Genomic DNA, 22,476 nt, shown 5'->3' with positions numbered 1-22,476 from the left:
CACATCAGATATTGTTTTATTAATGCTCTTCGTGATAGAGCTTTTGAAGCCCCTCAGATGTGTACACATTTGGGGCTCAAAGTCTCTATTTCTCTTTGAGTGTGTAGGAAATATCCCAGTTGTTTGAAGATGAAAAGTCTGAAGTATCATATTTTTTCAGAATATTGGCTTTCAGCCTGAGTTGCTGTCGCAGTTATGGTTGGGGAAGGCTTTCATACTGGTACTCGAGGTTCTTTGTTGGTAGACAGATGGCTCTTTCTTCTGTCGCTGCAAAGACAGGATCAAAGTAAAACTGACACGAATATACAGTCCTGAGTGGAAGCTAATTGGTGGGAAGCAGTGACGAGAAGTTGCTTTTCACGAGAGAGAAGCTGCTGCGAAATAGGAAGGGGGATGATGTGAGTACAGGCTGTAGCAGCCAGATGGAGCAGCGAGCCAGAAGCGAGTCACCGAGATCGAGGTTGGGAAAGACACTGAGCCCTTTCCCTCTGGAGAGATGCTTCAGGTCTAAAAGCCTTGCAAGCTGGAAATTCCTAAAGAGTGATTGTATAGAGGAAGCCTGGAACAGCACAGGATTTAATATTGTCACATCCTTTTGAAAACTGAATTGCTGTTTCCAGGCTTGGAAGCTACAGCTCTAGGATTATTTTAAGCTTGTCTTGCCAGTAAACAAACTCCATGTCTAAACATCATACCTGATTTCCTGCTTTGTGTATAACCCAGGAAGCCTGCATTCTGGAAATGTGGAACTCTCTTTGCTCTACAGCTTTATCTCTTTCTGGCAGCATATTTCTTCAACAGGGTTCCATAAAGGAATGAAACTTGCCCACAGCTGCTAAGTGAGGAGCAGTCTTTTGAGGTTCATAGTGTGGCACAGTTCATGTGGTCATGGAAGGTTTTGTTCCTTGTGCTTGAGTGTGGGATAGAATTAGAGCCTTTTCTGTAAAGTATTTTTATATACCATGAACTCTGCAAAGATACAGCAAATATCTGTACTTACTCTTAATGAGGAGAATGGGATGAAAAGCTCTCTGAACCAGCCTTTGTTCCCCACGTTTACATTTTTGAATAATTTAAGCAAACTGTAGAAGCAATAGGTCTCCACAAACTGCTGGAATGTGTTTTTGGTTCTTAGTTACCAAAGGTCTGCCAGAAAGTCTTCCTGCATGGAACTCCAAATGTGAATTTTGTGCAAATGTATGTCTTTGGATGCCTGTGATCATGTAATTTCAGCAGAGAAGTTGATCACTGAGAAGGTTAAAACACTCCTAGGAATGGAACTTTAATCCAAAACCACCCTTACTGGTTTCTGTCCTTTGCATCTACCACAGTGCTTATATGGAAATATATGTATCCAAGAACCTGACCCCTTGGGATATTTCTTCTATTTAGCCTATGCAACCTTCCTAACTGGACAGGAGCTCTTGAGCACACCATTCTTGATTTTTCTTTTTTAATTTGTTGATGGTTTATGTTGGCATCCTTCATTTTGCATTTCATTTTCCTATGTAGCAGTGAAAGTTGTTTTAATAATAATTCCAAGCTCTTATTTAGTGGCCTTCAGTCTTAGCATTTGATGAAATGCCTTTATTCCTTTATATTAATAAATTTAGGAAAAAGGAGATGACCTAGTGGTCTCAAATTCACAGAGTTACCCATTATCTGTCAGAAAAATGTCCTGATGCTCTGGCAACGAAGGCAGAGGTGTTTTCATTCTAAAATGTAACTTCAGCATTGTATTTGAAAGATTAGTTAGACAAATCGACTTTATTTATTATGTAGACTTTTATTTATTAGTTAGACTAATAATGTATTAGAAAATAAGGGAAAGTATGTTGCACTTTGGCTTCCATCTTGGGCTGCATTGTCATCTCCTTCTGCTATGTTTTGAAAAGCTGTGATTTTGGCACACCTTATGTCAATGATACAAAGTCAGTGAGAAACTTCTTGCTTGCATCCTCTCTTGTGAGGGGGAGGTCTGTCCAACTCTGTCAAAGATGTGTTGGAGGAGGTTCAGGAAGTTCCAGCTTGTGAGACTGCATATCACCCCTGGTTTTTTTTTTTTTATTTCCCTTGAACTGTGTGGGTTGTAGGAAAAGTGTGAGCTCGTGTTTTGGTTTAGCTTGCTGAACTGAACAGCTGCCAAAGAGTGGTGCTGCTCTCTATTGAAGTGAAGGGGAGAACGACCATCCTGGTAATGCATCGAACTCCAACTTTATTGATCAATCAATCACCTTAAATAACAGTGCTAACGAACGCCATGAATATTCTGTAATCCAATGTCATGATAGGCTAACAGAGAAACTTCTAACCACTCCCTTTGTTTTAGAATACCTACAATTGTTTATTAAAAACAGAAACCAAAACAGAAACCAGAAACTAAAACAGAAACCAGTGTTCCCAAAACTTCTACATCTGTTCTCAGGATGGCAGGCCTTCCCAGAGACGGTGTTCTGCTTGTTATGGGAAGACAGTCTGAGAACTCCATTGTTTATAGAATGATGCCTGAGAGAGTCTAATTGTTTATACAAATCAGAAGGCTGAGAACTGTTAGAAACTGCTTTACTTTTCCCCTATACTTTTCTCTCAATTGTATGTCTCATGGCCTTTTCTTTAAGTCATTCTCCGACAGCTCTCTTTCCAGCCTCTTCCCAAGGCTGAGCCACACCTTTGCGTTGTTTCTCTTACCTTGATCCCAGAACGAGTGCTGATTTGGAAAATCCATTCAACTTTCCCACCCAGTGTAAGACTTTGTAAGAAGGATTAATTTGGATCATCTTGCTAAGTTGGTTGCTGCACAATCACACAGCTGTTGTGTGAGAGGACAGAGAGAACATAAGTTCCTGGGATGGAGGGGAAGAAAGATTTCCATGTGTGGCCCTCATGCCCTCCCAACTCTTTAGGAGTGTCCCAGTGTTAAATCTGTGTCTGGTGTAACCTGTGTGTCGTGAGCAGAAATGTAGATTGCATATACCAACTTGCTCATTGCTGTGATCCTTTTATGAATTTAGAGTTTGGATTAAGCTAGGTATTATTAAAGATTTCTGTACTTTGTATGTTCTGAGCATCTTGGGATCTCTAGCTGGTCAGAGTGACCCCGAGATACGTCAGAAAGTCTCTTTTCCCAGCCTGGCGGTCAAAGAGGGAGTCAGAGCTCTTCATTTCTCGGTCTCAAGGTTGTTTATTGTATCTCCTCATTAAAATTCTTTCTCCTGTCCTGCCGAGGTCCATTCAGCAAGACAGTCCCAGGCACTCTGCCTGCCCCCGGGGCAGTGTTATGTCTTTGTACTAAAAACTATGTGTACAATATTTGCAATTGCTTTCCAATACCTATCACCTATGTTAGACAGTGAGCTTCTACTCTAAACCAATCTAAAAGTGCCAACATCACAGCAGAAGATGGAGGCCAAGAAGAAGGAGAAAGGCTGAGTACACCCCAATTTCTCCATCTTGCCCCCTGAACCCCCATTCCAAAAACCCCAAAAAAATCTATTTTTCACCCTATAAAAATTATATAAATAAATTCACTATCATTCTACTTAAACTGTCGTGGCTTGTAATTCTTCATATAAGGTTGGTAATTGTTTTTTCCAAGGGCTAAATCAAAGTTACAGGGGTCTGGGGCTCTGTGCCAAGGTCTCTGAGCCCCCTGGGCAGGGGCTTGAGCCCTCCAGGGCAGCCAGAGGAATTTCCTGGGTTCCAACATGAGCACATGAACTCTGCAAGCTGGGAGGGAGATGTGCATCCTGGTGCTGGAGCATCGACTGGGACCGTGTCTGACTCCAGGGATCAGTCCTAGCTGTGTGTCTGCTTCAGGTGTCTCTTCAATTACAGACTGTGTGTGTGTTGTGTGCTTGGAGGCACAGCCTGTCATGATGCTTTCTTAAAGCACCTCTTTGGTACCCCATGTGCAGATTTGACTATCCCAGACTTGAACACTTTCAGATCAGCTGTCTATTGCTATTGGTTGAGAAAGCTGGTATTTCATAAAGCCATGTTTAGTTAAAAATAACCCCTTCTGATAGTATTCTGCTTCTGCATAACATTTTTCATTTAGGCTCAGATAAACAGTCTCTTTGTAGAATGAGAATGTTGCCACTGTGATTTTTGAACAGTTTTATAAGTCCTAAGGGTACTGCGCACAATGATTAAAAAACTGCTTCCTCTCACAAAATTGCCAAGTGGCATGAACTTGTTGGACAGTAGACATGTAAATACAAAATTTTACTGAATCAGTCACATTATTTATTATTTTATTGTTAGCTGGCTTTATTTGATAATCAAAGCTCTGGTTAATAAATTAGGCACCCTATTGTGCCTTGTTTGGGTAGCCAAAGATGTAATTGATTTGAAAATTTGAGATATTTTTTGTTTTTTTACAATTGAGTTTATTTCTGGTTCTTTTGAGCCATTCTGCCTTTAAACAGCTTATTAGTCATTTTGCCACTCAAAATCTGATTCGCTGTAATGAGTAGGGCCTTGCTCCATTTTTAAAATTATTTCTGATGCTGCTGTGATAGATGAGAGGGAGATAAACTTATGTTCTGTAAAAGCAAACACGAGCCCTGTAAGAAACAGGTTGCAATTAATGTGATGTGCTTGATATTTGTAGTGTATGTACCTCACTGGTATTCCTAATGCTGTATGGGGATGAATATATTTTCAAATTCAGGAGACCAAGGAACTTGAACAGGTTTGCCTGTGTTCTAGAAGGGTGTGTGTTGGTGTAATCAAAGGACAGCTGCACTCTTGTAAAAATGAAACCATCCCTGAGATGGTGAGACCAGGAACAGGTCTTACCAGAGTAACTAAAGCCTAGGAGAAGCAGGAATTGGCTGCATGTGGTGCTGAAACAAAAGACTACCTGAATATTACAGAATATTTTACAGAATATTTCTGTCTTGAACAGGATAAGGGTTCACTCAGGAAGGGAGGGGAGCATGGAGCATCTGAGTTGAGAGCAAAACCACTGCAGTGCAAATTCATAATCCTGATTTTCAAAATTACTCATACTGCACTCTGTGTTAAGCATCATGGAAGTGGAGAGATGCTTGGGTAGTAACATGATGTCAAAGAGACAGATTTGAGGGTAAGAAAAAATAAATGGGTCGTTCATCAGTAACAAAGTTAGGAGGACTGGGAGCATTAGGCTAGGTTGAAGTGAGTTGGTTTGGGATTTTTTCTTTCTTCCAGCAGATGTCAACATGTTTTCCTTGTATTTTAAAGAACCAAATGACAATTTTTGTATAACAGTATAAAAAGAAAAAGGATTTCAACTTCAAAACTGCAGATACAAGCTGCTTCTTGTTAAGAGCACTGCTTGCTGTAATTCTTGTCAGAACTATAAAAATAAGGCTGTGATCATGACTGATTGAATGCTTCCTTTTTGTAAAGAGATAGTGAACATGAAACAAGTTTAAATGTTAAGTTTATTGTCTTAAATGTTTTGTGGCTCTCATGAGACCAAGCTGTTAAGATCAATGGAAATTCTAGGAAGATGTATTAATTGTTTCAACATTTCCGCAATCTTTTTCTTTAAAAAAATACAAATTACTTTATCTTTCGGCTGTAAAATATAATTTAGGGTTTTGGGACTACTTTGTAATTCCTGTTTAGTGTATCGTTGTGCATCTTACCCCTTCTGTATTGAATTTTTTTTTTGAATACTGAGCACTGTGTCAATTGAGTACCTGCTTTGGGATTTTGGACTCCCTTCTGGTTTTGAACTATTTGTTCCTGTAAAATTCACTCTGACTCCTTCATGAATAGTTCTGAAGTTAAAAGTCAGAATAATTTTCCGTTTAACCTGTTTTCACTTTGCATTCCTTTAGGTTTGGACTCAGCAGGATCGTCAGTGCATCCTCAATACTTTCGCGCAGTTGTTGCTGGATAAAGAATGTACTCTATTGATCGGCCGCCAGCTTCGGCCCATCCTGCTGGATTTGTTGGAGAGAAATGCAGAAGCTATCAAAGCTGGAGGCCAAATCAACCATGATCGACATGAAAGGCTCTGTGTAGCAATGAGCAAGCTGCTTGCTGACCACCCTGATGTTATGCCGTGAGTAATGGGATGTCAGTGTTTGAATTTAGGAGGTGTTACAGCCTGCTCCTGGAGGCAGGGTAAACCAGGTTTTTGTTAACAGATGGATTGGGATGGATTAGAGAGAAGGACACTGACTGACTGGTGTTTTTTTATTTTAGAACTGGTGTTTATTACTGGTGTTCTGTTTATTTTAGAAACATTTGGTTGCAATGGAAAGGAGATATGTAGCTGTTTTGGTTATTACCTGTAGAAATACAACAACATATAAGCATAAAAAATAACATTTAAGGAAATGAATAAAGGAAACAAAAGAAAGAGGATAAGAATAGAAACATGTCACTACCCATGGTAGTGGCGAGACTTGCTTGTTGCAGTTTCAGTGTCCATTGGTCCAAGTGATGGTGGAAGTGTTGATCCATCATGAGGTGGGAGAAGCCCATGGAATACAAAATTTTTTGGGTTAACAAACAAATACCTTCAGGTGGGAAGGCCCAGGTACCTCCCCCGGTGGGGGAGAGTTTTGGCTGTGTTGCAACACTGTGGATCGTGACCAGTTCTCTGATGGAAGTTCCTAAAAGCGAACCTGTGGGCACTTAGAGATCTTTGATTCCTCCCAAGACGTGGCTGCTGCCTCTAAGGTAGCTGAGCCAGTTACGCCCCATCACAAGGGATGAAAGCTTTTAGTGTGAATGTCGTGGTATTCCCCCTCCCCCCCCCCACCCCAGGGAAGAGGGAAGTTTTCACACCTGAGCCACTTGTGTAAGGGAGGACATTGTCATGATAAAAGCATTATCCAACCTTGCAGGATTTCCTTCTTAGTGGTGGACTCTTCTGGGTGTGGCTCAAACCCCTGCTTTGGCCCTGGGTGATGGGTGCTCAGCCCCTCTCCCCTGGGCTGTGACCCTGCACATCCTCAGCAAAGCACAGATGCTTTTGCAAATGGGCAATTGTTTGAGTCATCATTAACCATTAACATTGCAGTTAACATTTCATCCAGGCGGTACCTGCTTGTTACTGTTCCCTGGTGAGGAGAGATAGTGTCAGAATTTGAATTGTCTCTCACAGTAACAAACGTGTTTTGAACGGAAATAATTATTAACTAAATACAAGTCTCAAATACAGTTTATTTTAATTAAATCGTGTTGTAAAATGCAATTTGACTTTCACCTGTGATCCACAGAAAAGCAAAATAGCTTAACAATAGGTTCACAACCAAAATCTTTGAGTTTAATATTAGACCTCTATGCTGGTAGAATATAAAGTTGCATAAGTAGGAATCTGTATTACTTTTTCAGTAAACAAGAGCAGTCAGAGTTTTCATCAAAGGCAGTACTGTTTCCCCTTGATAATTAGGTAATGATTTCTAATAAGGCGATGTGTCTGTTGTCAGCTGATTGCTGAAGTGGTTGTCTTTCTCATGTGTGGATGAAGTTAATTACAGGCTTAGTTCTAAGTACTGTCAATTACTGTCTTAGGACCTGTGCCCTGACGTCTTTATTAGTGTCTGGTTTTCTTTCTTCTGACTTACATGTTTGTGTTGTCTTTCTCTCTCACTCTCTTCTAAAGATTTGCTTTAAGATACTTTAAAACTACATCACCAGTTTTCCAGCGGCTTTTCCTGCAGAGCTCAGATGCAAGCACAGTTCGGTATGGGCGCAGACGAATGAAGCTGCGGGACCTCATGGAGGCTGCCTACAGGTTTTTACAGAAGGAGCCCTCGGTTTTCCGGGAGCTGTGGGACTGGAGTGTGTGTGTTCCGCTCCTGAGGAGCCATGACACTTTAGTCCGGTGGTGAGTTAAAACCTCCAGATCTTCTTCATTGAATAGCTGTATCTGTGTCTTGAATTGTAATTAAAAATGTTCACATGCAGTAGAAAGCGTTTTCAAGTAATACCAGCAATCGGTACCATGGGATCTGTGTTTATACTTCTTAACTGGCCTTTTGAAAGCTGTAGTAATCTATCACAAGGTGAATTTCTGACTAGCACTTAGTAGTGCTTAAAACTGTGGTCTAGAGAATCTTTCCAAATTATTTCAGTTTGCCTAAGTTGGTTCTTTTTTCAGTTGTTTGTGTGTTGATTTCTCAGCAGCTGTGAAACGTAGCTTGTTTAAGCTGCGTCTTGTATTGGCCTTGTTACAGGTTTTGTGTGGGATTTTGGTCAGATGTTTCATGTTAGGTGTCTGCCCGCAGGCCTTCAGCCTAATCACATGCTCTCTACCTTATTTAGTAATGTTAGTGTCTTTTATTTTAAAAAGATGTTTAATAGTCTTCACTTTTTAAAACATAAATTCTGAATTGTGTTGGTAGCATATAAATTCAGTAAGGTGTATAATTTAGGAAGGGCAGAACCAAGATTGTCAAATCTATCAGTCATTTATGAAGCTCTCCAAAATGACATAGTGTCAGAAAATGAGAGCACTTGGAATTCATTGAGTAGAATTGGTTTACCTGGTGTTCAACCAATAGTCTTAAGTGAATGAGCTGACTCTTAAACATTTATCCTGAAACAATCTTCTGCCTTTCCCCCATTTCTTCCTTCCCCCCATCATGCTCCTTGAAAACTTTGTTCTTGGAATTTGAAAACAGCATTATAATGAACGAGAACTGGTTTATGATTTATATTAAATGTTCTTTTGTTGCAAGACAGCTTTATGTAGTCACGACTTGGGAGTTGTTGGCTTTTCTAGGCACTCAGAATTGATTTAATTGCATTAAGTTTACTTTAGAAATAGCATGAAATGCAGTTTTGGAAGGGAAATAGTAGGAGGAAAAAAAATGGGCAGAGATGACTTCATTTTCCTTGTCTCATATGTTAACCTTCATTTATTTAGGAAAGTGCATTCCGCTATTATATTTCTGCTGATAATTCAGTTCTTCAGAGAAATGTTAGCTAATTGGGGAATAAATTAAAACTGTGCCATGACAGAATTGCTTTCCTCAGTTCTGAGATATTTGTCTAATCTGAAAGAATGTTAAGCATAGTGCTAAAATAATTTCTATGAATAAAGTTTTCTGCACGTTTTTCCAAACTTGATGTTTTGTTATGCAACTGACAGTTGTCAAACTACATTCCTTAAAACTGTTCTGACATATTTTGTTCTAAATGTAATTTTCAGGTATACTTCCAACTGTCTTGCTCTGGTTACATGCATGAGTGATGAGCATAAATTATCTTTCCTGAAGAAGATATTCAATCCTGAGGAGCTGATACATTTCAGACTGAAGTAAGGACTTTAAAAATCTTGAACATTATTTGTTTTTCTTGATGGCTTTCAGCTGAGTTAATAAACATGGGTTTCACAGGTTGCTAGAAGAATCTCAGCTGCAGAATGTGGAACAAGCCTTAGTTTTGGCTAATCCAGACTCCTCATTTTGGCAAAAGGAGAAAGAACCACGCCATACACAGGGACACGTTGTGTCGGGTGACCTCTCTGCACGTGTAGTGGCTGTCTGTGGCATTGTGCTGCCCAGACTACAGCATGTTTCTGAAGAGCAGGTATGTAATCCACAGTTAAATCTGTACATTTTTGTTTTAGCAATCTCTAAGTACAGTGAACTGACTTTATTTCCTGATTGGATGGTATTGAGATACTGTGAGTATCTTTATCTCTCTCAGTGTGTGCTGTAAGCTAGTGTTGCATAATTCTGGCACCACACAGAAAATCTGCAGTGGAGCGAAGCAGTGAAGGAGCAATAGTGCTGTTCATTTTACCTTCATGTAGCAGTTTGTACAAACATACTACAAAAGAATATTCAGCCTAACATAATAACTTCAGTCTCAGTTGGGGTGACAATCCATGGCTGATAAAGCAGGATCTGGGACAGTTGCTTTTACCTGCATTGATGTTGGGGGTTTTGTGCTCTACAGGCATCTTGTATGCAGCCTTTCTCCAGACATATGCTCAGTTCTTCTATGAAAAGAAGAAAACAAGTCTGCTGTTTAAATTCTTCCATAAGACAGAGAAAGGGGAAAGGAAGTGAGCAAGAATTTACTGTCACCACTTGAGAAAGTGTAATGTAGACTATAGTGCCTTATGGAAGCCCATCGGAGGCATAAATATTTTTAAACAAACAGTATTTCACCTTTTTTCTTCTAAATTGCTATTTAACTTAAGCTGTTCAGATCCCTCTTTGTAGCTACAGCCAGTATTCCTGACTGTTTTTCTCCTTTAGGTATCAGTTTTAGTTCTTAGCTGAGTTCTTTTGTTTAATTTTGTAACAATGATCTACAACAGGAGAAAGAAATGAATGAAGAGTACCAGTGTCCAGAATTATTTGAGTGGCTGAATCAAGGAAAGAGGATTTCCCCTCCAAATTCCTCTTCCCCCCATGCTGTTTTTCTCCCCGCTTCTGTTTTTCAATTCAGTGTTTTCTAGCCTTTGGGGTTTTTTTATAGGATTGTGAGAGAGTGGTTTGGAGTTCACTGTAGCAGGGGAAGCTGTAGAGCTCTTTAAGGAGATTCTTACTCCCATTGCAGCATCACTGCTGCTGCAGCTCTGCTGAAGCCAGGCCATGCTATAAACTGGATTACTGGAGGAATACTCTTTTATCTCTGAGGGAGGGGAGAACTTCCCTGAAAGGAATGCTTGTATTTTTTAATAGCCACAGGTATTCCACTGATCTGGTCTACAGTGTAGTTCCAGTTACAATAGGGAAGTTCCAGTGACAGCTTAGGAGCAAACAGTGAGGGGAAGCAGGTTCTCTTGTTTCCAGAGAAGTACATCAAGCTATATCTGGAAAAGGTCAGACTTAAATACAAGACACTTGTTTCTATGCTCTGACTCCCTTCCTCTGAGCTTTTTGGCACAAAGCGCTAATTTTTGTGCCATATATAGATAGGTGACTAGAGCCAGAATATTTGGAGACCATCCGTGGCATTGATTAATTACCATTCCATAAACTGAATTCATTTCATTTTGAATAAAATGAAAATGTTATTGAATATAACTTTTTTTCATTCACTGAGTTTAATGATCTTATGCTTTGGCCTCTACAGAAAGAAGTAAATACTCACATTTATCCATTTAATATTCATATTTGCATCATTTGAATGCAACTGCTGTTTAATTTGTCCTGTGATTTGAATCCATTCCAATGACCTAATTTCACTCATATTGCAAATTGTATTTGCTTGACATGAGTTATGACTGAATAGTTACTGTGCCTGTACTGACAACTTTGTGTGAATTCCTCTTGGCATCAAGTTGTATGTATACTTTTTATTAAGTGTTTCACCTGTAATAGCTTTTGGATGAAATCTATTTTGGTATCTGTTAATAGATTCAACTTTAGACTCCTTTATTTTATTTTATATGCAGATCTGCAGGCCAAAATTTTTCTTGTTGTTAGACTCACTTTCCTAATTGTTCTGTGTGGTACAACTGTAAGAAAAGTAACTTCAAGTGTAGTAACCCAGAATTTTATGTTTGAACAGGAAAATAACACCAGCAATTTTGTTTTGGTTGAATCTGCCTTCACAAATCTTCAAAACCTTGCTATTGCTGTATCATATCAGACTCCTGTTTTATTAGAAGGACCGATAGGATGTGGCAAAACTTCTTTAATTGAATATTTAGCAGCTGTTACAGGAAGAGCAAAACCTCCTCATATTTTGAAAGTTCAGCTTGGAGATCAAACTGATAGTAAGGTAACTGATGGATTTGTTTGGTGTTTGAATCATGTGACATAACTTTTACTTAAAGCATGGACCTAATTTTCTAATAATAAAATGTTTTCACCCAAGGACCCCAGTGCCCAGCTCTTTAGTACTTGTCTTAATATTGGTGAGAATGAATAAATAAACAGGAAAAATAACTGGTTTTTTCCAGTAGGTTTTAAATTCTTTGCATAATTTTGCTAAACCTGAATCATTCAAATTATGTTTTATCAGGGGTTTTCTATGTGGAAGAACACTATTGATTTTTTTTTTTTTTATTAAAAAAACTTGATTTGTATTGGAAAAAGCAGGATTCTGGTGCCAAAGGTTGTGTGAACGCTTATTTCAGTTTAAGTGAGCTAATGTTAGTTTAATCTGATGCCTTTTTTGTGATATAAAGGTGAGATAAAGTAAGATACTGGGATGTTGAGGTGATTTGCAGTTACATATTAATGATTAAGCTCTATCTGTAGATAATTTTATGTACTTCTTGTTTTTCATGCAGAATTTTGGAGCTTGAGTTATGTTGTTTGGCACAATTTATTTTTAGTTTTTGAAGGTGGTTAGTATCTACCAGAAGTTATCAGAAGGTTTTTATTAGCATCCATGAGCACCTTTCCATGCTTGCATGGAGCGCCTGGTTTCACCATCTCACAGACTGTATCTTCTCATATGCAAGAGTAAGGCCACCATATTTAAGAAAAAGTGGTGAAGTTCAAGGTACAAAATATGTAGCAGTAAAATCACAAACTCAATTTTTAAAGCAGTGCTTATATTGAAGTTACAATTTGAGAGAAAAGCAGAACTTTGAATAACTTGCCTTATAGTTCTGTTTACTACCTTAGTCGCAGACTTTACAAAAACATAAACTAAAGCTTGGTGTGACCCTAGACAGTTTTCTGTATTACTTTAGATTGCTTACAAATTAGGGTGGCACAGCTCATAAATTTACTTCCAATTACCTGGTTTGTTTTAATAATTAAGTTTCAGTAAAATTGCCGCCGGAGGCAGGAAACTTTTCTTCTTATTTAAAAAAAGTGCACTGCTGGGCACAGATAGCCAGATTGTTTAGTGAGGTAGAGTTAAAGTGTCACTTCTGTCCCAACTTTGGTCGTTTTTGCCATCCTTTCCCCTGGGGAGGCCGTGCCCAGGTCTCTGATGTGCCTGTTTCTGTCACAGACGCTGCTGGGGATGTATCGGTGCACAGATGTACCCGGGGAGTTTGTGTGGCAGCCTGGCACCTTGACACAAGCTGTTACCAAGGGTCACTGGATACTCCTGGAGGATATTGATTATGCTCCTCTGGATGTGGTATGTAGCTCTATGTTTGCTTTAAGGTACTGCTCTCGCTGCCCATGATGGCAGTTTTGGGAGTCTGATCACCAGGGGTCTGGAGCAGCACACTGAAAATGCTGCTGCTTAGAAGGGCTTAGAAAGAATTCACCTGTCTTGGTTCACATGTTTGCACACCTCATTAGTTTTTGTCTTTGTTACAGAGTAGTCATGACCCTGACACTGATCACAGATTTCAGTCTGAAAGCTGGAGATGACGCTGATAATGTGTCTGATAACGTGTCTATTAAACAGTGTTTTGGTGTTTGAAACCAAACGTGGCCCTAAACACCACAGAATATTGTCAATATATGAGGCTTAAGACTTTTTTTGTTTGTGTGCCCTTTTTTCCCTTCCACATATTTTTCCTTACACATTTCTTCCATATTAAAAACATGCTGTTGCACTTAGCATTATAAGCTTTAATAGATTTCCTGGTTTTTTTGGCTCCAGAACAACTAGTTAGTCAGTCATCCTTGCCTCTTGAAGTAATGGCTACTGAAAAGAAGTCATTTTCAAGCATGGTGTGATAGAGATGCTTTGCTGCATAGGCCTCCTGGACATTCTGCTGGTTGTTTCCTTTCATATCTGTTCCATAAAGCATCCTTTGTGTGGCTGAATAACCTGTCAGTTTATTTATTATGTTCTAGGCTTTCTGGTATAGAAATAGAAATAGAAAATTTATAAGAAAGCAAATGAATAGAGCTTGTACGTACAGAGAGTTCACTGCTAGGAGGTTGTGCACTTACTTGCTTCTGTGGATTTAGCTCAGTGCACTCATGATGATCATACCCTGAGTATTATCCTGCATTCACCAAATCCCTTTCTTCAATCCTCCCTGCAGGCATCCTGTCTGCTTTCTGCATATCAAAGGATTTCTGTGTGCTCCCTGTGTGCTGAGGGGTTGGTGTGGTCATACCTCCCTTCTTTCTTTCCACCACCATTATAGTCCCTCCCCAGGGAAGGGTTGGTTTTATAAATAGGTACCAAACTCTCCTGGGGTAGCAGTGTATACACTGAAAAAGGATTATGGTTGAGAACGTCATCCTTGAGACACAGGTTATTTTTGTTCAGGCAGATAAGCAAAATAAAGCTTCTGGTTTGAATGTGTCCAATAAGTAATTTGATAATTTTAAAATTAATAGTTTTGATTTGGACTTGAAGTGTTCTGGCTGTCATTTCAATTGTCTTACCATTAAATTTGAATACAGGAGAAAAAAAGGTAAGTAAACATTACACCTTTGGCTTCCACTGCTGGTTAAAATTGCTGGGAACTCTGCAGTTCCTGGTAGCATCACTTGGAAGTGTATCTCTGGAAATAGCAGTTGCTGGCAATGTGATGGTGCTCAGTGGCATTGCTCCAGCATCTCAAGTGTGAAATAAGTGTGGATGGTTGTGCTGTCTGTTAGTGCCACCAAAAAAAAAAGTTTTACAGTTTTTCTTTTTCTCTCCAGATCTCTGTGCTGATTCCACTTTTGGAGAAAAAAGAGTTACTGATTCCTGGTCGTGGTGACTGTTTAAAAGTAGCACCAGGATTCCAGTTTTTTGCAACCAGGAGGTAGGTTTGTAAACTTAAATGAGATTGGGAACATGGTATCCTATTTTTAAGTCCAAGGTGCTTTTTACAAGGTACTTTTATAGGACTGGTTTAGCAATTTCCAGTTAACAAGGAATATAAATCATAGAAACTGTGAAAATAATTTTTTTTCCACTTGAAGGCAGCCTTGGGGTGAATCCCAGTCTTTGTACAGAAAAATAGCTTCAGCAAGGCTGAAGAAATGAACCTTGCTAGGAGGAACCCTACAAAACCAACCCATCACCAAGACAAAACACCACTCATAGGAATGTGTGAAAAAGGTTTATTATTGATAGTTATGAAATAGCTATAGTGTCAATATAGGTGTTTTTAACTTTTTCTAGCCAGAGAAAGATACAATATGCTCTGCCTGATTGTTTCACTGTTGTAGTGGCTCCTGCCTTGGATGTCAAAATGACTTTTTGTATAGGAAAATGTAATATTTGTATCAAGGTTAAAGATTAGGAGGTCTGTATGGGGAATGACAGTTACATGGTTTTCAAATATTTTGTAGTTTATTTCAAAGCCTTTAACAAATTTCCCTGATTTTGTCTTACTTCTATAAATTGGTTTTTCTGATCTATTTTTTCTGGAATTGAGTCTTCTGTGTTCCACTCCTTTGGTTGCCTCATTTCATAAGAATTTGTGTTTCTTTATGCGTGGTTGTCATGGTTTAACCTTGGTCAGCAACTAAGCACCACACAGGTACTGGCTCACTCCCCTGCAGCAGGATGGGGGAGGGAGTTGGAAGAGTAAAAGTGGGAAAAGTCATGGGTTGAAATAGAGTTTAGATAAAGCAAAAGCTTTCCACACAAACAAAGAGACAGACCCTATCACTCTGAACATCCCCACCCTTCCTCCTTCTTCCCACAGCTGTGTATGCTGGGCACTGCTGATATGGAATATGGGATATCCTTGTGGTCAGCTGGGAATCTGGAATCCACCAGGTGGAATATCCTGGTGGGATATTCAGTTGGGATCAGCTCTCCTGGCCATATCCCATCCCAGCTCCCTGTGTTCCCTCACCCACCTCTGCTGGGTGGTGCTGGTGCTTTCCTGAGGAGCAGGAAAAGCCTTGCCTCTCTGGAAGCCCTGCTCAGGGGTAGCTTAGACATCCCTGCATTATCAGCACTGCTTGGGTCACAGATGTAAAACACAGCCCCACACCAGCTACTATGGAGAAATTTAACTCTGTCCCAGCCAAAACCAGCACATCAGTGAACAGTTTGTATAGCAGCAAATTATAATTTTCATTAGGTTTGTTAGGGTAGATTCTGTAAATCTGTTGCAGTTTACAGCTGGGAAATAGTATTTAACAATTGAAACAAAACACAATACAACAAAGAAGAAAAAATTTAATGAAAACCCACCAGAAAACAAAAGCCAAACCACAACCCCAAATCTAATGCTTTGCATGTGCAAGGCTACTTCTTACATGGCTGCATAGTTATTTCTGTAGTAAAAGAACAAAGAGAATGAAATAGATGATGGAAAGAGCTGAGTCTGGAGGACAAGGAAGAAGAATTGTGAAACACTGTGGAGGGGACAGTGCTGAAGATGCTTTTCCTGCACCTCTGCAATAAGATCACAGATCCTTTAAGGTTCTTCACAGGCCGCTTGTGTCAGGTTTCTCCCTTTACCAAAGATTCTGTATATTGCTTCTGACAGACAACTGACAGTAGGTTGAGTCTTTCTGAAAGTACCTCAATGGAGATTTTGGCATAAAGGAAGAAAAACACTGTGCTAACAAGTAATTTGGAAAGCATGGATAGGCAAGGTGGAGTACATGACAGTACAGTGACAAACAGTGTCATTTATGCCTGTTGCATTGTGCTGTAGCAGCTGTATGTACCATGTTCTTTGATGCACAGAAATGCACTGAAAAGGCTGAATTCTTCAGCCACACTCAACATGCTGTGTTTCTTCATTGCATTTTGATTTAGGATATTCAGCTGTGGTGGAGGTTGGTACAGGCAGCAAAGCAGCCATGCTGCTCTTCTGGACAAATACTGGACCAAAATTCATCTGGATAACATGAGCAAAGGAGAGCTCAAGGAGGTATGGGGGTGTGTTGCTCCATTGTGGCATGTGAACAATTGTTTCATCTTAGGGTAATAAATGTCTTTCAGTAGTTAATTGAATCCTTATTTTATCTTCAAGTTCTACAATAGACCCTTACAATTTCAGCTTTGTGCTGCCAATTTTGAAGTAAACAGGCAGTTTGTCAGGAAAATTTGAAGTGAATGGAACCGAGATTCTGGAACTTGCCTTGACAGACACAATTGTGCTTTGTGTGGGTCTAAGAATCAAGTTACTTTGCTGCTTATTAGCCCACAGGGACTTGAAAGCAGAGAGAAATAGCAAAAAAGAAAATTGAGTTTAATTTGGTGTTCTAAGCTTTAAGCTGAAAAATAGTTGGTCAGTTACCAGTTAAAAATAACTGCTTCTGTTAACATCTTTCTTTTGTTAGCATCTCTAGGAGGTGTTTGCTCTGTGTAATTCTTCAGAAGATTAAAACAGCCTAGGGCTCATATGAAAATTCAATTCTCTGGAGATTCTCCTTGTGATACAGAGCTCAAAACAGGATCTGATTCTAGAAGAACCTTGGCTGAGGGGAAACGTAGTGAAGAGTCTCTAGCAGAAGAGTTGGGGAGAAAGTTCAGAATTTTCTAGAATGGAGAAGACAGTTTTTTCAGTAGAATTCATTCACTCCTTTGGTCTCATTCAGCAGCCAGCACAATTATAGGTGGCCTTAAATATCTGTGAGGTTTTTTTCCTTTCTTGTCATTTGTCAGCTAATTGGTAGGAGTGGGGCAAGAACAACTACAAAAACCTTATGAAAAAACAGAACTTGAGTGTTAGCTGTGTCTCTTACCGCCAGGTTCTTTTTATTCTTTTTCTGCAACTTTGTAGCTTAAGTCACAAAAATGTATAAACTGAGCACTTAGATTCCACAGTAGTATACCCACTTGCTTGCCTTGAAAAAAGTCTCATGTTGTTAATCTTAAAAGTCTCTCTGGCAGGGTAGGATCAGTTTTCCTGGCCTGTATCTGTGAAAAGTAATTTTGAGAAGCAATATTTTGGTTGGCAAGCTTTAGTGGAGAGAACAGAGCTGAAAGGAAATTACAAAAGAAAAATTATCCCCTTAACGTGCCTTTGTCAGCACAGTGAATAGACAATTTGAATGCAATATGAATTTAGTCAATAAAAGAAGGGTGGGAGCTAAGGAGTTCTGTTACCAGTTGTGAAGTTGTAAACTGGTCATGGTTTGGGTTCAGATAAGATTGAATGTACTTTTTGTTCTTCCTGTTGCTATTTGTGCAAATGTATTAAATGATCTGGAGCAGAGCTGAGCTGGAAAAGTTTGTTTTTGGCATCAAAATCAGTATCATAGTAGTCATAATTTCTGATTTCTTCAGGTGAGAGATTTCAGGAGAGCAGTTTCATATTGCTTGCTAGTTATATCTATTGAAGCATCTCCCAGTGAAAACTGGGGTGCTGTTGGTTTCTTTCCAATATGGATGGGTTTGTTGTTTTCTTGTTTTGTTTCATTTTTTTTTCTTTTTTTTGTTTCTGATTTCAGATCCTCCAAAGGAGATACCCCAACCTTGCTCTTGTGACAGATCACTTGCTAGACATTTTCACTGACCTTACAGGAGACAAGTATCAGGCACCAGAAAACAGTGCTGCTGGCTCCAGTCACGTGCCAGAAGCAGCATCAGAGTCGAGATCAGAACATAAGAAACCAAGTCTGGAAGGACGAGAACTATCTCTAAGGTTGTCCTTTATATGTTTATTGGAAGCCAGCTAGTTACAGAGATAGAAGGGTTTATTTTTGTTATTTTTCTTAACTTTTTAGAAATAATGGTAATAGCTTAATAATTAAATGTGAAAAACTGGGAAATAGATTTTTTGTTTTAAATAATGATTAATATATCATTTAAAGAAGCTAAACTCATTCTGCGTTATTTAAATTTCCTATTTGCTATACTTACTTTTTGGCTGGCATGGGAGAATGTGTGAGTTCTGTCATATGCAGTGCTTTGTTGGCATCAGGCCATTTGAATTTATTCTTAATTATTGTTAACACAAGATATTGGTACTAGTTAAGAACTGGAAGATGCTTATAATGTTATCTTAGTAGCTAGAAAATAACATGTTCAGTAACTGAGTGCATTATCTTGATTATTTCATGCTGAACACTCAGCATTATAACTTAAGGTGACTGAAAATAACTGTATCTGTAATGTACTGTTAATTTCAGAAAGTCTGTGATGAAATGTAGTTTGATGCTGAATTATTTCTTCCTCTCCTACCAAATGTCAGTTCTATTCATCTGGAATTTCTGTAACCAGTAGTGCTTTGTAAATTAGTTAGTAAATGCTAGGTGTGGGTAGTACGTGATATTTGTGTAGAACAAAAGAATGTCAGTTTTTTCTAGAACAAAATTTCCTTTTCTCGCCTTTTGGAAGATCTTGTTGTTGGTAACGAATCTGTATCTTGAAAAAATAGGGGGTTTAGACCTTTCTGGATTCTTTAATACCTTTGAATTTTACAGTTAAAGTTATGATTTAATGGGAGTATGTATGATCTGTTTGTAAGCAATGTTGGTCTGTGCTCAGCTGCTCCTCAGAATTATTGTCCTTTGTGTCTTCCCGTGTGCAACTTGCACAACAACTACACGTGCAAGTGCCGCAAGATGATGTCGTGACCTAAGCTGAACATGAAAGAAGATGCTGTGTATTTTGGCATGTTTGTACCAAGTCTTTTTGTTTTTTCTTTTTAGAGACCTACTGAATTGGTGCAGCAGGATTGCTTGCAACTTTGACAGTAATTCTTCAACCACAGCAGTGAATATTTTTCAGGAGGTGCGGTAAGACTTGATGTGGAAATTGATCCCAAATTCTGTTGGTGTCTCACAAAATCCTCTCTTTGGGAATGTGAGATGGGAATTTGTTTGGTTTTGTTTTGAAGCAATTGGACTGTAGTTGGAATGTTTGTGATCTCTCTGATCAGAAGCTTTTGTTGCTACTAGGAAAGTTGTTTGCAGTAAGGTGCTAAAAGAATTTTGTGCTGTCATACAAACTGCATGGTGGGAAATAATTGTAACTGATATAAGCTGGGATTGCGTGTGGCAGAAACCTTTCTTTTTCTTGTAATATGGGGCTACTTTTCTTCTTACCTGCTCATCAGATTACAGTATAGGTTGAGGACTTTTTGGATGTGCATCTGTCAGAGGCAGTTTTGAGATGTGAGATCTTACAATGTTACTTCCATCTCCATTTTGGTCCATTAGTCTAAAAACAGCTTTTGTGGTTGAGCATTGAAAAGTTTTTATTTTTGGTGTAAACCCACTACGTTCTAGAGTTTAGAAGTTCTTATTGCATCTTTTTGAACTCTGTTGTTTGACTCCATCATAGGACAGTGAAATAGTTTTATTTGCAATGGTTGAATTGGATTTGGGTTCGTTTAGATTAAGATGGTGCTTTGTCAGATAAAATCATACAAAATTAGTTTTCAAGAAGTTGGTTTTCCCTTTGACAGGCACTGGACTGTTTCACAGCCATGTTGTCCAATCAAGGGAGCAGACAGAAAATGGCAAAAGTTATTGGAAGTTACCTAAACATTTCAAAAAAAAAGGTATGGTGAGCTACAATTAACATGATCTTTATTGGTAGCTTGCAATTTTTCTATGATTAATTGAAATACGTTACACTATTTCTTATTTAAATTATGCTGACTTTTCCATCCCAAACAGGTTTTTTTGCTTTCTGTTCCATCCCAGGATCTGTTTTCCTCCTATTTTTTGTTCACCTGCATTTGTTTTTTCTCTGAAAGTTCCCCACAACCTGTTTTAGAGCAAATGGCCTCAGGATGTAAAAGAAGGATTTCACAGCTGGAGCAGCATAGCTGCCTAAGCACATGATGCCACTATATGCACAGGGTAGCAAAGAATGTGTTTTACTTAGATGGTTTACAGTGAATATTAAACTCTTAAACAGAGAGATCAGAGAGAAACATGATCTTTACTGCTACTTGTTCTGTACTCACGCTTACAAAATCAGCTGCCTCTCTGGAGCTGTATAAATGACAAAATTAAACTAAATCACTTCTTTGTCAACTATTTCTGACTGTAGAAAGAAGTCTGCAAAGCAAATTCTCTCTGTTGTTACTTTAAGTTGACAGATGGATCCCTGACTCTTCTGTGGGTTTTTCTCTGTCCTTCTTTGCGTTATTTCATTACAGGAATGTATTATTCTCTGCAAGTGGCAAAATATCCTTGTTTACACAAAGGATTTTTTTTTAAGGGAGATTATTTGCTTATTGTTAAAATAATTGTTCAAGTTTGTGTTGTTGAGCTACCATGGAAGTAGGTGAAGTAGAAATACTGTGGCAAAGACTATTACCAAGTTATTGAGTTGAAAGTTGTTTGTATAGATAAAAACACTTCTGAAGTCCTTCACTGTTTTAGGTTATGATTGTGTAAAACCTCCAAAATACAGAATTATGCTATTAAAAATTAACTTGCTGCAAAATAATACTGGTAGCATGGCGTGGGTGCTGTTGCTGTGATGTAAGCAACATTAGTATTGGAAATGCTGATGCTTTTTTCACAGGTGGAGTTCTTCTGTGAACTCTATAAACCGGAAATTTCGATACGGGAACAAGATGTCTCTGTCGGAAGAGTGAATCTTGTGAAGAAGCAGAACCAGGCTCTCACTGTTCAAAGGTAGAATATCCTGTACTTTCCATGTGAATTGAAATTCACATAGGCTGCAGGTCACAGGGTTTAAGGAAAATTCGAATTGGGTATTCTCATTCTAATGAAAGGAATGTGAGAGCTCTTTCCCTTGCAATCCAAGTTTTACCTTGTGTATTTTTAAGAGTGTCTGCATCATGCTTCTGGCAGCCAAAGCGTGGAGATTTTCAACTTCTCTGAACTAGAGCGTCTTCAAAAGAGTGTGGATCCACAGCTGTTATAAAAAGACTGTGGTGGCTCTACCTTGGTTGAGGGAGATTTTTGTATGTGTTGGTAAATTCATTGGCCAGGAAGTTATTTGGAAACCCTGAATTTTTAGATTGTATCTTAGAACTATTTATTTTCTGACCTATATTAAAAAAAGTCCTAAATCAAACCACTCCACAAAAAAAAATTAATAAAGGCAAAATTGAAATGAGCTCCTTGATAAATCTTAGTTTGAGTAACTTGCATTGTTTTTTCAGGGCAAAACATACCTTTGCTGCCACACGGCCATCTGCAGTACTGATTGAACAGCTTGCAGTGTGTGTTGTCAAAGGGGAGCCTGTGCTCTTGGTTGGTGAAACAGGAACTGGCAAAACCTCAGCAGTCCAGTACCTAGCTCATATTACAGGTAAATAATGTGTGAAAATAGTAACTTACATGAAGATAATGTGAAAAGCAACAAACAAACAAACAAACCCACAAGTTGATGGTGCTCTTTTATCTGTTTCAAGGACACCGTTTGAGGGTTGTCAACATGAACCAACAAAGTGACACAGCAGATCTCTTAGGGGGGTGAGTCACTGACCACTGTTTTGTCTGTTCTGCAGAACAAATGGACAGTATCTGTTACCTAGTAGGATAAATGTCTTAATAAATATATTTGCATGCAGAAACCTTCTTGTCCTTGCTGAAGAGCAGAGCAGTGTGTGCAGAGCTGTGTGTGATGAAGTCATTCAAAAACAGAGCCCAATGTCCTGCCCAAAGTGGCTTAACTGTTCAGTATAAATCTGATGTAATATTCACTGGACAGATTGTTGGGTAGTATTGTGAATATTTTGCTTATCAGGGTGTTCCTGTCTTTACAAAATCACCTCATGGTGCATTTAAATATGTGCAATTCTAT

At 38.8% G+C, this 22,476-nt stretch overlaps 1 protein-coding gene across 1 annotated transcript in view; it reads left to right on the top strand.

Annotated features, from left to right (window-relative positions):
• The window catches only part of MDN1 (midasin AAA ATPase 1), a 93,700-nt gene that overhangs the window by 801 nt on the left and 70,423 nt on the right, over positions 1-22,476 (top strand). The window contains exons 2-15 of the mRNA XM_054279886.1: positions 5,832-6,058; positions 7,610-7,834; positions 9,161-9,268; positions 9,348-9,540; positions 11,479-11,691; positions 12,880-13,011; positions 14,487-14,590; positions 16,552-16,666; positions 18,192-18,385; positions 19,395-19,476; positions 20,153-20,248; positions 21,226-21,338; positions 21,833-21,981; positions 22,085-22,145. Of these exons, the coding sequence (XP_054135861.1) occupies positions 5,832-6,058; positions 7,610-7,834; positions 9,161-9,268; positions 9,348-9,540; positions 11,479-11,691; positions 12,880-13,011; positions 14,487-14,590; positions 16,552-16,666; positions 18,192-18,385; positions 19,395-19,476; positions 20,153-20,248; positions 21,226-21,338; positions 21,833-21,981; positions 22,085-22,145 (2,012 nt within the window). The remainder of the gene's footprint in view (positions 1-5,831; positions 6,059-7,609; positions 7,835-9,160; positions 9,269-9,347; positions 9,541-11,478; positions 11,692-12,879; positions 13,012-14,486; positions 14,591-16,551; positions 16,667-18,191; positions 18,386-19,394; positions 19,477-20,152; positions 20,249-21,225; positions 21,339-21,832; positions 21,982-22,084; positions 22,146-22,476) is intronic.

This window comes from Melozone crissalis, unplaced genomic scaffold (assembly GCF_028551555.1).
Source record: "Melozone crissalis strain CALT ecotype California unplaced genomic scaffold, PUWL_Pcris_2 ptg000027l_1, whole genome shotgun sequence".
Taxonomy (NCBI): Eukaryota; Metazoa; Chordata; class Aves; order Passeriformes; family Passerellidae; genus Melozone; species Melozone crissalis.
This window is presented reverse-complemented; position numbering and strand designations above follow the sequence as displayed.